Source organism: Arachis stenosperma, chromosome 7 (genome assembly GCF_014773155.1).
Source record: "Arachis stenosperma cultivar V10309 chromosome 7, arast.V10309.gnm1.PFL2, whole genome shotgun sequence".
NCBI lineage: Eukaryota > Viridiplantae > Streptophyta > Magnoliopsida > Fabales > Fabaceae > Arachis > Arachis stenosperma.
In genome coordinates, this window is record NC_080383.1 from 82126225 (window position 1) to 82144371 (window position 18147).

The 18147-nt window shown below is 40.0% G+C and overlaps 1 protein-coding gene across 1 annotated transcript; it reads left to right on the forward strand.

The window, feature by feature from the left end:
* Nucleotides 1-15182: 15182 nt before the first annotated feature.
* On the forward strand, nt 15183-17311 carry LOC130940609 (uncharacterized). The gene has a single exon (XM_057868807.1). It carries the CDS (start codon nt 15289-15291, stop codon nt 16366-16368), a length of 1080 nt encoding a protein of 359 aa, XP_057724790.1. The 5' UTR covers nt 15183-15288; the 3' UTR covers nt 16369-17311.
* Nucleotides 17312-18147: the final 836 nt, after the last annotated feature.

Genomic DNA, 18147 nt, shown 5'->3' on the forward strand with positions numbered 1-18147 from the left:
AATTTATAACTTGGCACGACTGATTGGGTCATCCGGGAACAACCATGATGAGGAGAATTATTGAAAACTCTTATGGACATTCACTAAAGAACCAGAAGATTCTTAAAACTAGTGAATTTTGTTGTGCTGCATGTTCTCAAGGAAAGTTAATTCTAAGGCCATCACCAGTAAAGATTAGATTTGAGTCCCCTGAATTCCTAGAAAGGATTCAAGGTGATATATGTGGACCTATTCATCCACCATGTGGATCTTTTAGATATTTTATGGTTCTAATAGACGCATCTTTGAGATGGTCACATGTGTGCTTATTATCTTCTCGCAACCTGGCGTTTGCGAGATTATTGGCTCAAATTATTCGATTAAAAGCACAATTTCCAGAAAATCCAATCAAAGCAATTCGTCTTGATAATGCTGGTGAATTTACTTCCCAAGCTTTTGATGCTTATTATATGGCTAATGGAATAAGTGTTGAACATCCAGTAGCTTATGTTCACACACAAAATGAGTTAGCAGAATCACTTATTAAGCGCCTCCAATTAATTGCTAGACCCTTGCTTATGAGAACAAATCTCCCAATCTCGATTTGGGGGCATGCTATTTTACATGCCGCAGCACTTATTCGTTTGAGGCCAATGAGTTATCATCAATTATCTCCTATGCAATTAGCTTTTGGCCGGCAGCAAAATGTTTTCCATTTAAGAATATTTGGGTGTGCGATATATGTTCCCATTGCACCACCTAATCGCACCAAAATGGGACCCCAAAGAAAATTGGGAATATATGTTGGATATGATTCTCCCTCTATAGTGAGGTATTTTGAGATACAAACTGGAGATGTATTTAAAGCCCGGTTTGCGGATTGTCATTTTGATGAATCAAAATTTCCAACATTAGGGGGAAATAATAAGCTTCCTGAAAAAGAGCTTAATTGGAATGCATCATCATTGATGCATTTTGATCCTCGATTAGGGCAATGTGAACTGGAAGTTCAAAAGATTATACATTTGCAAAGAATAGCAAATGATTTGCCTGATGCATTTTCCGATACAAAGAGGATAACTAAATCTTATATACCAGCGAAAAATGCCCCAATTTGAATTGATGTCCCAGTAGGACAAGTAGCCACAGAAGCAAATTCACGCCAGAAGCGTGGCAGGCCTGTCGGTTCCAAAGACAAAAATCCTCGAAAGAGAAAAGAGATAAATAATATTCCTGTTGAAAAAGATATAGTAGAGACACCTGCAGTTGTCCAAAATTCTGATATAACGCCAAAAGACGTTCAGGTACCTGAAAATTTGAAAATGACGAGATCTCGATAAATTATGTCTTTACAGGAGAGAAATGGGACCGAAATAAGACAATTGTCAATGAAATATTTGCATATAATGTGGCATTAGATATCATGCATAAAAGTAAGGATCTTGAGCCAAGATCAGTCGAAGAATGTCGACAAAGGAATGATTGGCCAAAATGGAAAGAAGCCATGAAGGCTGAATTAGACTCACTTGCAAAACGTGAAGTCTTTGGACCTGTAGTCCGTACACCTGAAGATGTAAAACCTGTTGGATATAAGTGGGTATTTGTGAGAAAACGAAATGAGAAAAATGAAGTTGTGCGCTATAAAGCCCGACTTGTGGCACAAGATTTTTCACAAAGGACCGGTATAGATTATGAAAAAACGTATTCCCCTGTAGTGGATGCGATAACATTGCGTTATTTGGTCAGTTTATCTGCATATCATAAATTGCATATGCATTTAATGGATGTGGTAACAGCCTACTTATACGGCTCATTAGATCGGGATATCTATATGAAAGTCCCTAAAGGACTAAAGATATCTAAACCATCCAATGAATATTCGCAAGGGTTATACTCAGTCAAATTGCAAAGATCTTTATATGGTCTGAAGCAATCTGGACGAATGTGGTATAATCGTCTTACTGAGTATCTGTCCAAAAATGGATTCAAGAATGATGATATCTGTCCATGTGTTTTCATAAAGAAATCTGTATCTGGATTCATTATAATTGCTGTGTACGTTGATGATTTAAATATCATTGGAACTCCTGAAGAGATTCCAACGATTATAAAAACTCTGAAAGAAGAGTTTGAGATGAAAGATATTGGAAAGACTAAATTTTATCTCGGCCTGCAGATCGAGCATACAAAGAATGGGATCTTTATTCATCAAGCGACATACACAGAGAAGATATTGAAGAGATTTTATATGGATAAGTCACATCCTTTGAGTACCCCAATGATCGTAAGATCTTTGAATGTGAAAAAAGATCAATTTCGTCCTAAAGAAGAGAATGAAGATATCCTTGGTCTTGAAGTATCATATCTTAGTGCAATTGGAGCGTTAATGTATCTTGCTAATAATACGCGACGTGACATATCATTCGCGGTGAATTTACTAGCAAGATATATGGTGCACGAAATTGCAATCACACTTTTGCAACCCCGCACAACTAACCAGCAAGTGCACTGGGTCGTCCAAGTAATACCTTACGTGAGTAAGGGTCGATCCCACGGAGATTGTCGGCTTGAAGCAAGCTATGGTTATCTTGTAAATCTTAGTCAGGATATCAATAATTATCAGGGTTGATTGTGAAAAGCAAAAGATCATGAAATAAGTACTTGTTTTGCAGTAATGGGGAACAGGTTGAGGTTTTGGAGATGCTTCATCTTCTGAATCTCTGCTTTCCTACTGTCTCCTTCTTCAAGCACGCAAGACTCCTTCCATGGCAAGCTGTATGCAAGGGTTTCACCGTTGTCAGTGGCTACCTCCCATCCTCTCAGTGGAAATGTTCAACGCACCCTGTCACGGCACGGCTATCCATCTGTCGGTTCTCAATCAGGCCGGAATAGAATCCAATGATTCTTTTGTGTCTGTCACTAACGCCCCGCCCTCAGGAGTTTGAAGCTCGTCACAGTCATTCAATCATTGAATCCTACTCAGAATACCACAGACAAGGTTTAGACCTTCCGGATTCTCTTGAATGCTGCCATCAGTTCTAGCTTATACCACAAAGATTCTGATTAAGGAATCCAAGAGATATCTACTCAATCTAAAGTAGAACGGAGGTGGTTGTCAGGCACGCGTTCATAGTTGAGAATATGATGAGTGTCATGGATCATCACATTCATCCGGGTTAAGAACAAGTGATATCTTAGAACGGAAGCAAGCATGATTGAATAAGAAACAGTAGTAATTGCATTAATCCATCAAGACACAGCAGAGCTCCTCACCCCCAACCATGGGGTTTAGAGACTCATGCCGTGGAAGGTACACAAAGAAACGTGTAAAGTGTCATCAGGTACAGATACAATGTCAAAAGATCCTATTAATAGTGAACTAGTGACCTAAGGTTTACAGAAATGAGTAAATGACAGAAAAATCCACTTCCGGGCCCACTTGGTGTGTGCTTGGGCTGAGCATTGAAGCATTTTCGTGTAGAGACTCTTTCGGAGTTAAACGTCAGCTTTTATGCCAGTTTGGGCGTTTAACTCCAATTTCTATGCCAGTTCCAGCGTTAAACGCTGGGAATTCTGAAGCTGATTTGCAACGCCGGTTTGGGCCATCAAATCTCGGGCAAAGTATGGACTATTATACATTGCTGGAAAGCCCAGGATGTCTACTTTCCAACGCCATTGAGAGCGCGCCAATTGGGATTTTGTAGCTCCAGAAAATCCACTTCGAGTGCAGGGAGGTCAGAATCCAACAGCATCTGCAGTCCTTTTCAGTCTCTAAATCAGATTTTTGCTCAGGACCCTCAATTTCAGCCAGAAAATACCTGAAATCACAGAAAAACACACAAACTCATAGTAAAGTCCAGAAAAGTGAATTTTGACTAAAAACTAATAAAAAATATACTAAAAACTAACTAAATCATACTAAAAACATACTAAAAACAATGCCAAAAAGCGTATAAATTATCCGCTCATCACAACACCAAACTTAAATTGTTGCTTGTCCCCAAGCAACTGAAAATCAAAGTAGGATAAAAAGAAGAGAATATACTATAGACTCCAAAATATCAAGGAAACTCAGCTCCAATTAGATGAGCGGGACTAGTAGCTTTTTGCTTCCGAACAGTTTTGGCATCTCACTTTATCCTTTGAAGTTCAGAATGATTGGCATCTTTAGGAACTCAGAACTCAGATAGTGTTATTGATTCTCCTAGTTAAGTATAATGATTCTTGAACATAGCTAGTGTATGAGTCTTGGCTGTGGCCCAAAGCACTCTGTCTTCCAGTATTACCACCGGATACATTCATGCCACAGACACTTACTTGGGTGAACCTTTTCAGATTATGACCCAGCTTTGCTAGAGTCCCCAATTAGAGGTGTCCAGGGTTCTTAAGCACACTCTTTTTGCCTTGGATCACAACTTTATTTCTTTCTTTCTTTTTCTTTCTATTTCTTCTCTCTTCTTTTTTTTTCGTTTTTTTTTGAATCACTACTTTTTCTTGCTTCAAGAATCAATTTGATGATTTTTCAGATCTTCAATAACAGTTCTCTTTTTCCTCATTCTTTCAAGAGCCAACAATTTTAACATTCTCAAAACAACAAATTCAAAAGACATATGCACTGTTCATGCATTCATTCGGAAAACAAAAAGTATTGTCACCACATCAAACTAATTCAACTAGTTTCAAAGATAAATTCGAAATCCTGTATTTCTTGTTCTTTTGTGATTAAAGCATTTTTCATTTAAGAGAGGTGATGGATTCATAGGACATTCATAACTTTAAGACATGAATTTTAAATTTTATTAATTATGAATTAAGAACAAGACTCAAAAAATAGATATAAGATGAGAATAGAAAAAAATAGAAAACAAAAATTTAAATAGGCTCCTAATGATAGAGGTTTTCACAGAGTTAGGACTCAACAACCTTGATTTTGAGAAGTGGATGCTCCCTCAAATTGAGGGGAGAATTTTTGGCGTTTCAGTTCTTGAAGTTCACGCCCCTGCTTCTCTTGTTCCTTCAGCAATTTGCAGAGCATGCAGTTCTGATTCTGCTGTTCTTCCTTAAGTTGCTCCATAGTTTCTTGCAACTTGGTGATAGATGCTTCTAGGCTGGCCCAGTAGCCAATTTCAGGAAATTCAGGGAGGAACTCCTGCGCCCTCTTTTTGATAGAGTTGTCTTGCATTTGTCCTTCCATTGACTTCTTGGTGATTGGATGTTCAATGGGTATGAATTCATCTACTCCCATCTTTACCCCAGCCTCTTTACAGAGCAAGGAGATCAAGCTTGGGTAGGCCAGTTTGGCTTCAGTGGAATTCTTATTTGCAATTGTGTAGATCTCACAAGCAATCAGATGATGAACCTCCACTTCTTTTCCAAGCATGATGCAATGAATCATCACTGCTCTCTTGATAGTGACCTCAGAACGGTTGCTAGTGGGCAATATGGAACGCCCAATAAAGTCTAGCCAACCTCTTGCAATTGGTTTGAGGTCTCCCCTCTTGAGTTGGTTTGGGACACCCTTTGAATTGGTTATCCACTTAGTTCCAGGGAGGCATATGTCCTCTAGAACTTGATCCAACCCTTTATCTGCTCTCACCATTCTCCTATTAAAGGATTCAGGATCATCTTGCAGTTGAGGCAATTTGAAGATTTCTCTTATTTTGTCCAGATGGAAGTAGATAACTTTCCCTCTGACCATGGTTCTATAAGTATGGAAAGCAGTTCCAGTCATTCTCTGCTTATCTGTCAGCCACAGATTTGAGTAGAATTCCTGAACCATATTTCTTCCAACCTTTATCTCAGGGTTGGTTAGAACTTCCCATCCCCTGTTTCGAATTTTCTCTTGGATCCCCGGATATTCATCTTCTTTCAGATCAAATTTAACTTCCGGGATCACTGACCTCAGACCCATTATTTTGTGATAATGGTCTTCATGTTCTTTGGTTAAGAACTTCTCTTGATTCCAAAGATTCTTTGGATTATTCTCTTTCTTTCCTCTTACATTGGTTTGTTTTCCTTTAGGAGCCATGATCTTGATGAGTCTTGGCTTAGTGATCACGGAAAAGCACACCAAACTTAGAGGTTTGCTTGTCCTCAAGCAAAAGAAAGGAAAGAAGAGAGAGAGAAGAGAAGAGCAAATTCGAATGGTGTGGGGGAATAAGGAGGCCGAACGTGCTTTTATAGGGGGGGGGGAAGGAGCTTTTGAAAAAAATTGGAAGGAGATTTGAGAAAATATGGAGAGAATTTGAGAAAAGGGTGAGTTTTTGAACAAGATTTGAGATTGATTTGAGAGAGATTTGAAGAATGATTTTGATTTTTGAAGATTTGAAGGTGAATGATGAAAGGTTGAAGTGTGTTTATGTAGAAAAGTATGGGTAAAAAAAGGAAAGTTTGAAAAAAATTTGATCGGAAAGCAAAATCTTGGTCCCCCACCTTTCTGGCGTTAAACGCCCAGAATGGCATCCATTCTGGCGTTTAACGCCCATTTGCTAGCCATTATGGGCGTTTAACGCCCAGCCAGGTGCCCTGGCTGGCGTTAAACGCCAGAATCCCCTTTGTCACTGGGCGTTTTTGCTAAACGCCCAGGATGCTGCACACCTGGCGTTAAACGCCCAGAATGGTGCCTATTCTGGCGTTTAACGCCCAAAATGGCACCTTTACTGGCGTTAAACGCCCAGAATGGTGCCCATTCTGGCGTTTAACGCCCAAAGTACCCCTTACTGGCGTTTTTTCGCCAGTAAGCTCTTTTTCTCTGCTTTTTGCACCGAATCCTTCTGTAACTCTGTGAATTCCTTCATTTTTGATATTTGCCCTTGTAGAAACAAAACATATAACCTGCTAATGACTGGGTTGCCTTCCAGCAAGCGCTTCTTTACTGTCTTTAGCTAGACCTTCACTGAGAATCACTCAAGTCTCAGTTTTGAGCATTCTTGCTCAAAATTGTTTTCAAGATAATGCTTGATCCTCTGTCCATTAACAATGAACTTTTTGTCAGACTCAGCATCCTGGAGCTCAACATATCCATATGGTGATACTCCTGTAATCACATACGGACCTCTCCAACGAGATTTAAGCTTTCCTGGGAACAATCTGAGCCTAGAGTTGAATAGCAAAACTTTTTGTCCTTGCTCAAAGACTCTGGATGACAACTTCTTGTCATGCCACTTCTTTGCCTTTTCCTTATAAATTTTTGCATTTTCAAAGGCATTGAGTCTGAACTCCTCTAGCTTATTTAGTTGGAGCAATCTTTTTTCACCAGCTAATTGAGCATTCATGTTTAGGAACCTGGTTTCCCAGTAGGCTTTATGTTCCAGTTCCACGGGCAGATGACAGGCCTTCCCATACACCAGTTGGTATGGAGAGGTTCCTATAGGAGTCTTGAATGCTGTTCTGTATGCCCACAGAGCATCATCCAAACTCTTTGCCCAATCCTTTCTTCGGGCTATCACAGTCCGTTCTAGGATTCTTTTTAGCTCTCTGTTAGAGACTTCAGCTTGCCCATTTGTCTGTGGGTGATACGGAGTTGCCACTTTGTGGCTAATTCCATATCTGACCATAGCAGAGTATAGCTGTTTATTGCAGAAATGAGTGCCCCCGTCACTGATTAGTACTCTGGGAACACCAAACCTGCTGAAGATGTGTTTCTGGAGGAATTTCAGCACGGTTTTGGTATCATTAGTGGGTGTAGCAATTGCTTCCACCCACTTAGACACATAGTCCACTGCCACCAGAATGTAAGTGTTTGAGTATGATGGTGGGAATGGACCCATGAAGTCAATCCCCCATACGTCAAACAATTCAATCTCTAATATCCCCTGTTGAGGCATGGCATATCCGTGAGGCAAGTTACCAGCTCTTTGGCAACTGTCACAGTTACGCACAAACTCTCGGGCATCTCTATAGAGAGTAGGCCAGTAGAAGCCACATTGGAGGACTTTAGTGGCTGTTCGCTCACTTCCAAAATGTCCTCCATACTGTGATCCATGGTAGTGCCATAGGATCCTTTGTGCTTCTTCTCTGGGTACACATCTGCGGATCATTTCGTCTGCACATCTCTTAAAGAGATACGGCTCATCCCATATGTAGTACTTAGCATCTGAAATTAATTTCTTTCTTTGCACTCTGCTGTACTCCTGGGGTATGAACCTCACAGCTTTATAATTTGCAATATCTGCAAACCATGGAGCTTCCTGAATGGCAAAGAGTTGCTCATCTGGGAAAGTCTCAGAGATCTCAGTAGAAGGGAGGGACGCCCCAGCTACTGGTTCTATTCGGGACAGATGATCGGCTACTTGGTTCTCTGTCCCTTTTCTGTCTCTTATTTCTATATCAAACTCTTGCAGAAGCAACACCCATCTTATAAGCCTGGGTTTTGAATCCTGCTTTGTGAGTAAGTATTTAAGAGCAGCATGGTCAGTGTACATAATCACTTTGGATCCCACTAGATAGGATCTAAACTTGTCAATGGCATAGACCACTGCAAGTAACTCTTTTTCTGTGGTTGTGTAATTCTTCTGTGCATCATTTAGAACACAGCTGGCATAATAAATGACGTGCAGAAGCTTGTTATGCCTCTGTCTCAACACTGCACCAATGGCATGGTCACTGGCATCACACATTAGTTCAAATGGCAATGTCCAGTCTGGTGCAGAGATGACTGGTGCTGTGACCAGCTTGGCTTTCAGGGTCTCAAATGCCTGCAGACACTGTGTGTCAAATACAAATGGTGTGTCAGCAGCTAGCAGGTTGCTCAAAGGTTTTGCAATTTTCGAAAAATCCTTTATAAACCTTCTATAGAATCCTGCATGCCCCAGAAAGCTTCTGATTGCCTTAACATTGGTAGGTGGTGGTAATTTTTCAATTACCTCTACCTTTGCCTTATCCACCTCTATTCCCCTGCTTGAAATTTTGTGCCCAAGGACAATTCCCTCAGTCACCATAAAGTGACATTTCTCCCAGTTTAAAACCAGGTTAGTCTCTTAGCACCTTTTCAGGACAAGTGCTAGGTGGTCAAGACAGGAGCTGAATGAGTCTCCATATACTAAGAAGTCATCCATGAAGACTTCCAGGAATTTCTCCACCATATCAGAGAAGATGGATAACATGCATCTCTGAAAGGTTGCAGGAGCATTACACAGACCAAAAGGCATCCTCCTGTAGGCAAACACGCCAGAAGGGCAAGTAAATGCTGTTTTCTCTTGGTCTTGAGGATCTACTGCAATTTGGTTGTAACCTGAATAGCCATCCAAAAAGCAGTAATAATCATGACCAGCTAGTCTTTCTAGCATTTGGTCTATGAATGGTAAAGAAAAATGATCCTTTCTGGTGGCTGTATTGAGCCTTCTGTAGTCAATACACATACGCCACCCTGTGACTGTTCTTGTAGGAACCAGTTCATTTTTTTCATTATGAACCACTGTCATGCCTCCCTTTTTGGGGACAACTTGTACAGGGCTCACCCAGGGGCTATCAGAAATAGGATAAATAATCCCAGCCTCTAGTAATTTAGTGACCTCTTTCTGCACCACCTCCTTCATGGCTGGATTTAGCCTCCTCTGTGGTTGGACCACTGGTTTGGCATTATCCTCCAACAGGATCTTGTGCATGCATCTAGCTGGGCTAATGCCCTTAAGATCACTTATGGACCACCCAAGAGCTGTCTTGTGTGTCCTTAGCACTTGAATCAGTGCTTCCTCTTCCTGTGGATTTAAAGCAGAGCTTATAATCACTGGAAAAGTGTCACCCTCTCCCAGAAATGCATACTTCAGGGATGGTGGTAGTGGTTTGAGTTTAAGTTTGGGAGGTTTATCCTCCTCCTGAGGAATTTTCGAAAATTCCTTTGTTTCCTGTGGTTCTTCTTGATCAGGTTGAGCATCCTTGAAGATGTCCTCAAGCTCTGATTCTAGGCTTTCAGTCATATTGATCTCTTCCACCAAAGAGTCAATAATGTCAGCGCCCATGCAGTCATTTGGTGTGTCTGGATGCTGCATAGCTTTTACAGCATTCAACTTGAACTCATTCTCATTGACTCTCAGGGTTACTTTCCCTTTTTGTACATCAATGAGAGTTCGCCCAGTTGCTAGGAAAGGTCTTCCTAGAATGAGAGTTGCACTCTTGTGCTGCTCCATTTCCAGCACCACAAAGTCAGTTGGAAAGGCAAATGGCCCAACCTTGACAATCATGTCCTCAATTATGCCTGATGGATATTTAATGGAGCCATCAGCAAGTTGGAGGCATATCCGGGTTGGTTTGACTTCTTCAGTCAACCCAAGCTTTCTGATAGTGGATGCAGGTATTAGATTGATGCTTGCTCCAAGATCACATAGGGCTGTCTTGGTGCAGGCACCTTCTAATGTGCATGGTATCATAAAGCTCCCTGGATCTTGAAGCTTTTCTGGTAAGCTTTTCAGAATGACTGCACTGCATTCTTCAGTGAGAAACACTTTTTCAGTTTCTCTCCAATCCTTCTTATGACTTAAGATCTCTTTCATGAACTTAGCATAAGAAGGTATTTGCTCAAGTGCCTCTGCAAACGGAATCTTTATTTCAAGAGTCCTTAGATAGTCTGCAAAGCGGACAAATTGCTTATCCTGTTCCGCTTGGCGGAGTTTCTGAGGATAAGGCATCTTGGCTTTATATTCTTCAACCTTAGTTGCTGCAGGTTTATTCCTCACAGAAGTGGTTGAAGAAGCCTTTTTGGAGGGATTACTGTCAGCACTCTCAGGTGTCTGATCCTCCCTTGACGTCTGAACGCCAGGAATGGGTGAAGATTGGGCGTTTAACGCCAACTTCTCTCCCTTTTCTGGCGTTTGAACGCCAGAACTGGGTAGGGAATGGGCGTTTAACGCCAGTTTTCCTCCCCTTTCTGGCGTTTGAACGCCAACAGTACTCCTCTCTGGGCTCTTGCTGTCCTCAGAGGGATTTTAGACAGTGGTTTGGTTATCCTCTGTCAATTGTTCCTTATTTGGCTTTTTGCTGCTTTGAGCAGTGTTATTCAATGTCTTCCCACTCCTCAGTTGAACTGCTTGACATTCTTCTGTTATCTGTTTAGATATCTGCTGTTTTGCTTGATTCAACTGCAGTTCTATGTTCTTGTTAGCAATTTTAGTTTCATGGAGCATCTCTTTAAATTCTGCTAACTATTTTGTCATCAGGTGTAATTGTTGATTAAGCTCTATCATCTGTTCTTGAGGATTAGGATCAGTGGCTACTGCCAGGACTTCCTCTTTTGGAGAGAACTCATTGCTAGAATACAAATATTAATTTCTAGCAACAGTGTCTATAAGCTCTTGAGCCTCTTCAATTGTCTTCCTCATGTGTATAGATCCACCAGCTGAGTGGTCTAAAGACATCTGAGCCTTTTCTGTAAGCCCATAGTAGAAGATGTCTAACTGCACCCACTCTGAAAACATTTCAGAGGGGAATTTTCTTAGCATACCTCTGTACCTCTCCCAGGTATTATAAAGGAATTCATTATCCTCTTGTTTAAAGGCTTGGATGTCCAGCCTTAGCTGTGTCATCCTCCTTGGAGGGTAGAAGTGATTCAGGAATTTGTCTGAAAACTGTTTCCATGTCTTTATGCTTGCTGTAGGTTGGTTATTCAACCCCCTCTTAGCTTGATCTTTTACAGCAAATGGAAACAGTAATAGTTTGTAGACATCCTGATCCACCTCTTTATCACGTACTGTGTCAGCAATTTGTAAGAACTGTGCCAGAAACTCAGTAGGTTCTTCCTGTGGAAGACCGGAATACTGGCAATTTTGCTGCACTATGATAATGAGTTGAGGATTTAGCTCAAAGCTGCTTGCTTTGATGGGAGGTGTACAGATGCTACTCCCATATGCAGCTGTAATGGGGTTAGCATATGACCCCAGAGTCCTTCTGGACTGCTCAATTCCACTTAGGTCCATGATGGATAAAGGGAATATGATATGGATTGCAAGTAGATAAATATTATTATTATTTTTTTTTTGACCGAAAATAATAAAATAAAATAAATGGAAAATAAAATCAAATTTCGAAAACTAAAAGAAAATAAGATCAAAGCAAATTGAAAACTGAATCAATTAGTCAATTAGAAAGATTTTGAAAAAGATTTGATTTTTGAAATGAGGAGAGAGAAAAATAACAAAATGACACCAAACTTAAAATTTTTAGAAAATCAAATACTAATTTTCGAAAATTTTTAAGGGAAAAACACAAAGAGGACACCAAACTTAGAATTTTTAAGGATCAAAAAGGGACTAGGGACATGCAAATTCGAAAATTAAAAGAAAAGCAAAAGCATGCAATTGACACCAAACTTAAAATATGAAACTAGACTCAACTAAAAGACTCTAAACCAACAAAAATAAAACAGTCCTAATCTAAGCAACAAGATAAGCCGTCAGTTGTCCAAACTCGAACAATCCCCAGCAACGGCGCCAAAAACTTGGTGCACGAAATTGCAATCACACTTTTGCAACCCCGCACAACTAACCAGCAAGTGCACTGGGTCGTCCAAGTAATACCTTACATGAGTAAGGGTCGATCCCACGGAGATTGTCGGCTTGAAGCAAGCTATGGTTATCTTGTAAATCTTAGTCAGGATATCAATAATTATCAGGGTTGATTGTGAAAAGCAAAAGATCATGAAATAAGTACTTGTTTTGCAGTAATGGGGAACAGGTTGAGGTTTTGGAGATGCTTCATCTTCTGAATCTCTGCTTTCCTACTGTCTCCTTCTTCAAGCACGCAAGACTCCTTCCATGGCAAGCTGTATGCAAGGGTTTCACCGTTGTCAGTGGCTACCTCCCATCCTCTCAGTGGAAATGTTCAACGCACCCTGTCACGGCACGGCTATCCATCTGTCGGTTCTCAATCAGGCCGGAATAGAATCCAATGATTCTTTTGTGTCTGTCACTAACGCCCCGCCCTCAGGAGTTTGAAGCTCGTCACAGTCATTCAATCATTGAATCCTACTCAGAATACCACAGACAAGGTTTAGACCTTCCGGATTCTCTTGAATGCTGCCATCAGTTCTAGCTTATACCACGAAGATTCTGATTAAGAAATCCAAGAGATATCTACTCAATCTAAAGTAGAACGGAGGTGGTTGTCAGGTACGCGTTCATAGTTGAGAATATGATGAGTGTCACGGATCATCACATTCATCCGGGTTAAGAACAAGTGATATCTTAGAACGGAAGCAAGCACGATTGAATAAGAAACAGTAGTAATTGCATCAATCCATCAAGACACAGCAGAGCTCCTCACCCCCAACCATGGGGTTTAGAGACTCATGCCATGGAAGTTACACAAAGAAACGTGTAAAGTGTCATCAGGTACAGATACAATGTCAAAAGATCCTATTAATAGTGAACTAGTGACCTAAGGTTTACAGAAATGAGTAAATGACAGAAAAATCCACTTCCGGGCCCACTTGGTGTGTGCTTGGGCTGAGCATTGAAGCATTTTCGTGTAGAGACTCTTTCTGGAGTTAAACGCCAGCTTTTATGCCAGTTTGGGCGTTTAACTCCAATTTCTATGCCAGTTCCAGCGTTAAACGCTGGGAATTCTGAAGCTGATTTGCAACGCCGGTTTGGGCCATCAAATCTCAAGCAAAGTATGGACTATTATACATTGCTGGAAAGCCCAGGATGTCTACTTTCCAACGCCATTGAGAGCGCGCCAATTGGGCTTTTGTAGCTCCAGAAAATCTACTTCGAGTGCAGGGAGGTCAGAATCCAACAGCATCTGCAGTCCTTTTCAGTCTCTAAATCAGATTTTTGCTCAGGACCCTCAATTTCAGCCAGAAAATACCTGAAATCACAGAAAAACACACAAACTCATAGTAAAGTCCAGAAAAGTGAATTTTGACTAAAAACTAATAAAAAATATACTAAAAACTAACTAAATCATACTAAAAACAATGCAAAAAAGCGTATAAATTATCCGCTCATCAATATAGTTCCTCTCCAACCAGAAGACATTGGAGTGGAATCAAACAGATCTTTCGATATCTTCATGGAACGATTGATATGGGGTTGTTTTATCCCTATGGATCCAAGTCACAACTAGTTGGCTATGCAGATGTCGGATACTTGTCTGATCCACATAAAGGGAGATCTCAAACAGGATACTTGTTTACATATGGGGGTACAGCTATATCATGGAGGTCCACGAAACAGACTATAGCAGCAACCTCCTCTAATCATGCTGAAATACTAGCAATTCATGAAGCTAGTCGCGAGTGTTTTTGGCTGAGGAGTCTGATTCAATATATTCTGTTATCATGTGGACTGATTGATCATAAGATATCTCCAACTGTCCTGTTTGAAGATAATACAGCATGCATTGCTCAACTTAAGGGTGGATACATCAAAGGTGATAGAACAAAGCATATTTCTCCCAAATTCTTCTTCACTCATGATCTTCAAAATCAAGGGACAATTGATGTCCAACAGATCCGCTCAAGTGACAATCTGGCAGATTTATTTACAAAGTCACTCCCAAAATCTTCCTTTGAAAGATTGGTACATGAGATTGGAATGCGTCGTTTTCAAGACATTAAATGATGTCGGCAAGAGGGGGAGACTGTACTCTTTTTTCCTTGGTCAGGTTTTTTCCCTTTGGGTTTTTCTTGACAAGGTTTTTAATGAGGCAGTCCGCATCACTAAAGGATATTGTACTCTTTTTCCTTCACTAAGGTTTTTTTCCACTGGGTTTTTCTTTTAACGAGGCAATAATCCTAAATGGTCATCCAAAATGGAGTGTTGTGATAAGGATACTATCACACCTTACGTGGATGCCCATTTTCTATAAGGTGTAGTTTCTCAAGGATGACTACTATTTAATATGATCTTGAAAAGCTACTCGCCTCTGAGTATTATACACAAGAAAAAAATAATAATAAAACAAAAGCAAATGCTATTCTATCTCTCTTTACTTTTTATATTCCTTTCTATCTTTATATATATATACTTATGCAATTCTCTTTTTATTTACTTTTTATACTCCTTTCTCTATATATATATTACAACATATAATATTATTATATATATATATAAATTATTATTGAGCTAATTATTTTAATATTAGAGTCTTCTATTTATACATTTTTATTTTATATATCTTTTATTTTACAACAGTACGTTAACCTATTTGATTCGAGTTTAAGTATACGTTCACAAATCAAAACGACGTCGTTCAGGTTCTTTTAATATTCCAGAATTCCACCTCTTCTTGTTCAAAAAACCCTAGTGAAAACAAAAACCCTTCTCCACCCCTCTTGTGCAGGTTTAAACCCCAATTCTCACTGTTCCGCCATCAATGGCTTCTCCGGCAAACCCTCCAACTCAAAGCATGGTATCAACCGAAACCATTCAGAAAGCAATCGACGCACTCTTCAAATGGCGCAAATCCAATTCCACCGCCAAACCCCAAAAACTCTTCGACAACGACGAGGAATTTATCTACCTCGTACTCACCCTCAAGAAGATACCCCAAAAGGATCACACTAACGTAACCCCACTCAAGATTCCTCTACCCTATACGCTCATCTCCCCTTCCTCTGAAACCTGCCTCATCGTCGACGACAGGCCCAAATCGGGCCTCACGAAGGCCCAAGCCCAATCTAAGATCCAGGCTGAGAAGGTCGCCGTTTCGAAGGTCCTCAAGCTCTCGAAGCTCGCCTCCGATTACAAGCCATTTGAGGCAAAGCGGAAGCTATGCGACTCATACGACTTGTTCTTCGCGGATAGGAGGGTGGTTCCTCTTCTTCCGAGGCTGTTGGGGAAGCAATTCTTGAAGAAGAAGAAGGTTCCGGTGCCCTTGGATTTGAAGAAGGGGAATTGGAAGGAGCAGGTTGATAAGGCGTATTCCTCGGCGTTGTTTTCTGTTGGGAATGGGACTTGTTGCGTTGTCAGGGTCGCTAAGGTGGCGATGGCGAGGGAGGAGGTCGTGGCGAATGTGACCGCCGCAATTGAGGGAATTGTGGATGCTGTGCCGAGGAAGTGGAAGAATGTGAGGTCGTTTCATGTGAAGCTGTTGGAGTCGCTGGCACTGCCGGTTTATCAGGCTGTTCCGGATGTGAGGTTGAGGATTGAGGGAGGAGACAGTGAAGGAGAGGCTATGGAGAAGGAGGAATTGAAGAAGAAGAGGAAGAAGAAAAAGGGGAGGTATATGGATAGTGACCTTGGCGAGGATCATAGCAAAGATGAGTTAGGTAGTGATGATTTTGAGCATGCGGATAATGATAACGGTCGTGACTTGGTGAGTTTGAAGATGAAGAAAGGAGATCAAGTGAAAAATGGGGCTTTGAGTGGGTTGAGTAATGTCAAGCGAGAGACGAAGAAACGCGGGTTAGTTCAGTGGAATGGAGCAGATATGGCAAAGAAAGTAAAGCATTAAATATTTTTTGATGCTCAAGAGGATTTTGCTGGAATTCACTGATTCTCTTTTATTTTTCGAATAGGAAGAATTCACTGCTTGTTGAGTTATCTAGCAGATTTTGTTATCAGCATTCTATAATTGTGTTCTCTTCTGTTGGTCATTTTATCACTTGCTAATCCAAATATCCTATACTTGAGCTTAAACAAGTGTCTTCACTCTTCAGTCCAAATATCCTTTTAACTTAAAGGTTTATGAATGAAATGATAGTAGAGTCACAATAACACACTTCGACCATTCCAGATATTTTGCTCTTCTTTGTATGCTTCTTCCATGAAAGATCTTGTTACCGTATTTGTAGACATTTATGATTTGTCGGGCTTAGCTTCATTTGTTTATTGGTGCATCCTTCTGAGAGATAGTCCTTAGAAATTCACAAGAGAGGTGACTACCTGGAATGAGATGGTACATTTCCTATATTTTAAAGCTATTTTGAATTTTGTGGTTTGAAGGGTACCCTTGGATCAATGGTTGAATTGTCTCTATGTGATATAAAGTCATGGGTTCAGGTTATGGATTCAGCCATGGATACTTATATCAGATTAAACTGCCTACATTACACACCCTCTGGACGTGGCTTAACGTGAGATGCTTTGTACTAGACCGGACTTTTTTATTTTATGGTTTCCCATATTAACTAGTCAAAAACATTGTAAAAGAGAAAGAATCTGCAGATGTCTGTTACTCATTGTACAAGATGGGCTTCCATGTTGTTATTCTTGTTGATAAGCATGTATTGATTGCTGCCCCTTACCAAGTAGTAGCTAGTAATCCTAGAGATTAAACAGATTAGTTTGTTATGCTAGTGGTTTTATTCCACTGAGCTGACACACCCCCTTTCAATGTTTGTGCAATTGTGGAATACGAATTATGAATAGAATACTGTTCAATTCCCAAATTATCTCTGGAACTTCATTGTTTTGCCGAATTCCGGAAAATATTCACCAAGGTTGCTAGAATGGTATCCAATCTTGATTCTACCAAGAAATTCCCAGCTAAAAATAATTAAAATGGCTATAATCTATCTTTATGGATTTTTTGCCTTTTTGGGACATGGATCGCTAAGGAAGTTGGTTGACATTACAGCAAGTCTCATGGTCCTTCATGTTACCAATTACAAGATTCATGGGAACTTGAAGAATATGACGAGTTATTATTGTGGTTGACACTTGTTCTGAGCATGTTTTATAATTTGAGCGAATATTCTGTTCTTGTTTCTGTCGTTTTTTTTTTATCATTCGCTAATCAAAATTTCCTGTACGTGACAATGTAAGATCTATATGCTTTTCAGAAGGTAAGCTTAGAATTTGAGAGAACAAAGTGGCTGCTTCATTTTCAACCATTTATATGATCAGGTAAACAAATTTGTGTGACCAAGTCTTTAAGTTCCAAAAAGGTTATTTTTAAAAGAAAATTCAACTCAACACAACAAAAATTTAGAATTAATATAAACATTCTGCGAAAACAATATACAAAATTTTTTAAAATCAACACAGAAATTCAAAAAAACTAACACAAATTATAATGAAATAACACACGAAGAGAAAGTGAAGCAGGGGAGGAGAAAATATGCTGAGATTTGACTTGTGGTTTTAAATTAACTTGATTTTCAATTATTATTTGAACATCTGAAATAGAAATTTATAAGACAGTAGGGACGGATCTAATTATATTGCAGTGGGAGTAAGCGCCCCAACTACAATTTGAAATTTTTTTGAATAGTACATCATAATAATATTT

Coding starts and splice junctions, on each gene's coding strand:
- LOC130940609 (XM_057868807.1), top strand. CDS start 15,289: ATGGCTTCTCCGGCAAACCCTCCAACTCAAAGCATGGTATCAACCGAA.